Source organism: Cavia porcellus, unplaced genomic scaffold, assembly GCF_034190915.1.
Source record: "Cavia porcellus strain 051 isolate PalLab524CR breed Dunkin Hartley unplaced genomic scaffold, mCavPor4.1 scaffold_19, whole genome shotgun sequence".
Classification (NCBI taxonomy): domain Eukaryota; kingdom Metazoa; phylum Chordata; class Mammalia; order Rodentia; family Caviidae; genus Cavia; species Cavia porcellus.
The window spans coordinates 24,871,189-24,877,392 of record NW_026947502.1 but is presented as its reverse complement, the minus strand read 5'-3'; the positions used below and the strand labels follow the sequence as shown (position 1 = coordinate 24,877,392).

Sequence of the window (6,204 nt, the reverse complement as noted above, 5' to 3'; positions counted from 1 at the left end):
AACCTGTCCACTTTTCCATTTCTGTATCCCTGACCACATCATCTTTCCACCTTACAAGGATTTAGGAGTGGCAATTTTGTCATCAGAGGGAGATGCTGAAGTTGCATTTGCCTGTGTCATAATATTTGCATTCATAGTGGATGTTGCTCAGGACGCTTTGGAGGCTGGGGAGAGATGTCACTGCTTGGCATGATGCATGGCACAAAGGAAGCACTAGAAACTGCATGCCAGTTGCATGGACTCAGCTTCTCAAAGTAAGAGGTGATGATTACTTCTTATCTCTCTTGCCCCATGGATTGATGGAAGAAATGATTCAGAGTGTAAGAAATAATTCTATTTATTGATTAGAACATGGTATAAAATTACAGCAATTTGCAGGCATTCTGGACTTTTTGGGAGGGACATGCAGTGATGGGCTGGAGCAGGGGATGGAGAGGAGTTACCACTTGGGCAATGGCTCTCTTCCTGGGCATGTTAAGAGACTTGCAACTTGCACTACTAGCACAGATGCTAGTGTGAGAGAATTATTAATCCTTGCCTGGAAATGAATGACATGGGCAGCTTAGATCATCAGACAATGCCATGCTTAGTAATCCAGTCCTATTCTACATGTTTAGGTGCTGCCTCCCCCAATCTAGTCAAGGTAGATTTTAATTGTTCTGTGTAACACTCTTTCTTCCCACAAAGGAAGAGAAACAGGCACATTGGTTGGGAGGCCATCAGAGGATGGTGTGCATTTGGCTCAGGTCCTCTGGCTTCCAAATTGAACAAAGTCTGCTTGATTTGGAGGCAGTGGGTTGGGGCACATAAGCAGAAAACTGTGTACTACTGTTTAAGCTCAAGCAGATGGGCCTTCCACAGAGTAGCAGTGTGACGAGACGGGCATGCTTCCGAAACAAACTTGAATTGTGTCTCTCTCAAGAGGAGGCAGAAGGAAGAGTTGGCGATCAGAGATTGAGCCATTAGATGCTGGGTTTCATAGAAAGTCTTCAGCGGGAAATTCTTCCAAAATGTAAAAGGTGTTTCTGTCCCAAGAATTGGTGTGTAAAATCAGAACAAAATCATACAATGTCTCTGAGAGCTGGGTGGCTGAGTGTCCCCAGTTACATGACATTTTGGAACAGCTGGAGAGACCTCATGATGTTGTCATCCTGGGAAGGGAGCAAGGAAAGAGAGGATGGTTAGGGATCTTTGCAGCAGCTGCCTAAGAAGTTTGGTAACTGTGGTGTGCAAATCTCAAGCATGGTTTCTTAGCAGAAAGAAGTCTATGCGGGTGTCAGAAACAAGGAATAAGGGGGTGAAGTTCCTAGAAAATGATCAACTGAGGCAGAATACTTTTACAGTTTAAGGAGGGATGCAGAAGAACAAATTATCCAGTATAACAGTGAGCTGTGTTTTATGTTTTTATTTTTATTTTTGAGCTGGTTTTTAAAGGAAGCTCTGTGCAATCACACTATGTCAAATGATTTTTCTACATATACAGATATGATTGTATTTTCTTTTTTATTAATGTGATTAATTACAGTGACTAATTCTTGATTGTTAAACTAGCCTTTCAAGTTTTCCTATTAAAGTTACAATAGCTTCATAAATCAAGTTGGGAAGTTTCTCCTTTTCTCTGTTCCTTGAGTTTGTATAAAATTAATATCATTTGTTCCTTAAATGTTTGGAAGAATGTGCCAGTGACCCTATTTGAACCTGCTATTTTTTTCCTGGAGGAATGTTTTAAATTATATATCCAATATCTTTAACACATATAGGACTACAGTATTTAGATTTTTGTTTCCTTCTTGTATTAGATTTGATAAACTGCTTTGTGAGGAATTTATAACTTCATATAAGATGTCAAGTTTGTTAGATAATGGCTATTATGTTTTAATGTCAAGCCTGTGCAATGTTATCCTTTTTACTGCTGATAACGACAAGTTGAGTTTTCTCTTTCTAATCAATTATATTAAAATTTTCTTTAAAAAGAGAATTCTGGTTTTACTGGCTTTTGTTATTGTATTAATGAATAGTTACAGAAGTTGCTAACGTGAGAGACTACACTGATTTTAAAGACATTTTCACCTGGTAAGCAAGTCAAGAAAGTGTACTTTAGGTCAGATGTGGTATTAAAATTAGTTTACAGAATTTAAATTTCATCTTTCACTTACTGTGGTCTTAGTCACATGTCTTGTAGTTTTTGTGAAAATGGGCACACTCACTATTGTTTTTCAGTTTGTAATGATTAAATGCTAAAATACTTCTGACCCTACTGATAAATAACAGCTAATCTAATCCTCTTCTCTTAAATAACTTTCTAACTAGTAACTTGTCTAAGCTCGCTGAATCACCCACGTATAGCAGAGATCCTCTAGGGCAGTTAACAGTGGTCAGTGATCTATTTCAGTTGTTAAGTATTCCATCACACAGCATATAGGACAGCTACCTTATATGGTTGTTGTGACGTTTATGTAATGTGCCTAAACCATGGTAGGGGCTCTTCTTTGTGTCTTTGTATTTCAATTCTTGGGTGGTTCTCAGTGTAACTATGTATCTTTCTGAAATAAAAATAGAGGTGTATACATTACTTTGTCTAAAGTAGATGAAGGAATTCTAGGTTTGTCTCTGGCAGACAGCCAGGATAAATCTACTCATCATAAGACTTAATAAAATTATTATGGTAGCACCAGCAGCTGGTATCTCCTAGGAGAGGGTTAGCATTTCAGGCCCCAACCCAAATCCCAGAAGTAAGAATCTTCATTCTCATAAGACACTCAGGAAGTCTGGTTTGTATATTAAAGTTCTTGCAGCATTGGTCGAAGACATTTGCATTATAATGACAAATTCTAGATCCCACCCTAGATCTAGTCTCTGAAATTCAGATCTGGAAATAAATACACATTTTCTACTATAGTGTGAGAATCACAACTGTAGATTTTTTTCCCCCAGCTGTCTCCTTGTGGGCTGGAGTGGGTCATAAAGCCATAACAAGGCTGAAAAATGACAGTGTTGCCCCAGAGCTGGGCTTGGGCTTTCTGCTCAAGCCTGCTTTAGAGTCACAACTAACCACAGACCAGGCTAAGGAATGCAGACTGGTGGACTGGAGAGTTTTGCTAGTGTTGTGGCTGTTGGCTGATTGGAAGGGACACAGCTATGTGTACGTTTCTCATTCCTTTCTTTGGCAGGACTCCAAGCCCCCCCGCCCCATTTAGTGATATTATTCCGTGAGGTCTCTTTCTTACCTCCTGACAGGACTCAAGAAACTCATCTAAAGTCACAATGCCATCTTTGTTTTTGTCCATTTTCTGAAAGACACAACAGGGAGGAGCACTTAAAAAAAATCTTTTAATTTGGTTAATTTTCACTAACCAACTTTGCTCTGCAAATTACAATGGTTTTTTCACTGGACAGACAACTACAAAGTGCATGTTACAGCACTTTGACCCTGATGAGCTTCCTGAAATCCAAAGTCTGGCTGCAGATCATCTCATTGCTATATTATCTTGACATCTCCTTGGGTTGTATTAGTTGGTTTTCTGTTGCTATAACAAAATACCTGAGACTGGGTACTTTACAAAGAAAATATGTTTATTTAGCTCACATCTCTGGAGAGTTATGGGACTTGATGCTGGCTTTTGCTCGGCTCTGGTGAGTATGTCATGGAAGATGGTATCAGAATGGAGGGAGTACATGTGGCTAAGATCACATGGCAAAGCAGAAAGCCAGAGTGAGGAAGGGCCAGTCTTACTCTTTGTGCAATGACTCATGTTCACAAGGACTAGAGCATTAATTGCTTCTGAGACCATGCTCCCAATGACCCAGTTATTTCCAATGGGTCCCACCTATTAAAGGTTATACTCCCTTTCATACTGTCACCTTGAGGGCCAAGGCTCCAGGACACAAACCTTTGGGGGTCAGTCTCAAACCACTTCTAAACCATAGCCTATGTCTTACCTAAACTTTCTACTAGACTGTACCTCTGGAAGAAAGAGCACTGAACATGGGAGGTACACATTCTCTCTCTGTTAAATACTGTGTGAGCTTTTGACAAGTCAGAAAGACCTCTGTTTTCCACTTGCAGAGTGAGAAGATTTGACTAAGATGAGACCCCCCTAATGGCTGCTATGACGATGTGTCTCCCTTACTGAAGGGTCAGCAGTACTCACCTTTTACCAGAGCAGGTCTAAACATTCCATTTAAAGACTTTACAGTCTGGCCTTATCCTAGTTTCAAATTTTATTTTCCTTTTGCAGGAAACCATTCAGAGTGCTTCAAAGCTCAGGGGCATCTAAGGACACCTGAGGATGTGACCCCACTTGTCTTGTGCAGATGTGCGGTGGGATACAGTTATATAATCAGGACTCAGCACCGGTAAACAAACATATGCTGTTACAGCACTGTGTGAGATGTAAGTATGAGCCAGAAACTTGTATAAGAATTGTACAGTAAAGATGCAGGCGGCTCTCGGGCCCTCGCACTCTTTTGCTCTTGTGCTCTGCTCTGCTCCATGCTGTTGGAGCATGTCTTACACATGTGTTCTTTAACTGTAGGATCTCACCCATGTAAATCTCCTTTGGGTCCCCCAAGGGGGCTGACACCCTTACTACCCAGACACAAATATATAACACTTAAGGATTAATGAAGCCTTCTCAGTTCATTTGAATCCTTCAAGAATTTTTATGAAACTTACAGCTGTCTAATAGCACTTATAACAAATAATGTTATAATATACAATTGTGATATAATATACAATTATCTGCTTTACATGATTATCTATTCCTTGCAGACAATATATCTTGTAATTCTTTTCTGTTTCCTATAATATTTAGAATAGAGTCGGACACAATCCACTTACTCAGAAGTCATGATTGGTTCACCTACATTGGGCATGAGGCTTGTGTCCTTACCTGGAAGAAAACATCCACGTGCTGCCGTGGAGTATCCTCTTTGAGCACAGGATATGTGTATTTCCCCATCATGTCATAGATGGCTTTGACAATGTCCATCATTTCCTATGGAGGGGACACAGAAGCACACCATGAGGTTAAGCTCTTTAGGTGACTGAATTTAGGGTTCCTCTGTTCCTTGCCAACAAAAGTGATTTAGATATTTAAAGCAGACAATAGAATTAAAAAGCCTAATCTGGCAGCCTCCTCCTAGAGAGAAGACAGCAGAAAAGTCTCCCTGCTTCATAAATTCCTGGGAGGATACCTATGTTTTCATATTGTCCTTAGTGAAGAGCGATGTGGGATTACACCGTCGCAAGTTTGGTAAAAATGAAATATTCTAAATTAAAGAGAAGGTAATAATCTGCACATTTCCTTTTACAGGTTTTATTGATGTTTTAAATTAAGAAAAAGGAACTAACATCCAGGATTACCCATAGGACATTTTCAAGGGTTTAAAAGAACCTATTATTTTAGACTTAAAGAAAAGTTACAAAAATAGTGGCATATTCACGTACAGCTTTCACCCTGTTTCTTTTAATATTAACAACTTTGCAAAGAAACTAATCAGAGGAAAATGATCAGAGCCAGAAAATTAACATTGTTACCATATTTACTAAACTACAAGCTTAATTCTCATCAGCATGTCTCCACCACATCTTTTTCCCATATTGCACTGAGTTCTGTTCTTTGTCTTCTTAGGATTTTGACACTTGATGTGAATACCAATCAGTTATTTTATGTCTCAGTTTGGAATAGTGCCTGGTTTTCTTAAGATTAGATCACAGCTATGCCTTTCTGGCATGAAGTCCCCCGAAGGCATGTTACAGTTTTCTCAGTGCGTCATCCAGGAAGTATGTGGTGTTGCTTGTGTTATCCTGGTGAGGTTAACATTGATCATTTGATTAAGGTGATGTTTGTCAAGTTTTTCCACTGATTTTAGTTTCTGTAAGTGGATCTTGCCTGCAAAAATTACTACTGTGGAGTTTGTCTGATGATGATTTTGTATTGTTTTTATTGTTCCCACAATATTATTTGGAATTCTTCTGTAAGAGCTAACACTTTCTCCCATTTACTTATGCACTGAGTTGTTTGTCTATATCAATATGGGCATATGGATATTTACTATATTTTGTTAGTGACAATCCACTATTATCCTTTTTTATTTTGTTACTTAAATTAGCCGAATTTTCATTATTCAGACTCCTTTAGGCTCTGGCTATTAGAACTCCTGTAGTCTTTTGATATGCCCCCATCTGGGATGAATTTGTAT

At 39.1% G+C, this 6,204-nt stretch overlaps 1 protein-coding gene across 4 annotated transcripts in view; it reads right to left on the bottom strand.

Annotated features, from left to right (window-relative positions):
* Positions 1 to 321: 321 nt before the first annotated feature.
* Kcnip1 (potassium voltage-gated channel interacting protein 1) overlaps positions 322 to 6,204 on the bottom strand; it is a 358,462-nt gene continuing 352,579 nt past the window's right edge. For all 4 annotated transcript variants that reach the window (XM_063230763.1, XM_063230762.1, XM_063230764.1 and 1 more), the window contains 3 exons: positions 4,893 to 4,997; positions 3,228 to 3,290; positions 322 to 1,151 (listed from right to left, as the gene is read on the bottom strand). In XM_063230763.1, the coding sequence (XP_063086833.1) occupies positions 1,104 to 1,151; positions 3,228 to 3,290; positions 4,893 to 4,997 (216 nt within the window). In that variant the 3' untranslated portion in view covers positions 322 to 1,103. The remainder of the gene's footprint in view (positions 1,152 to 3,227; positions 3,291 to 4,892; positions 4,998 to 6,204) is intronic.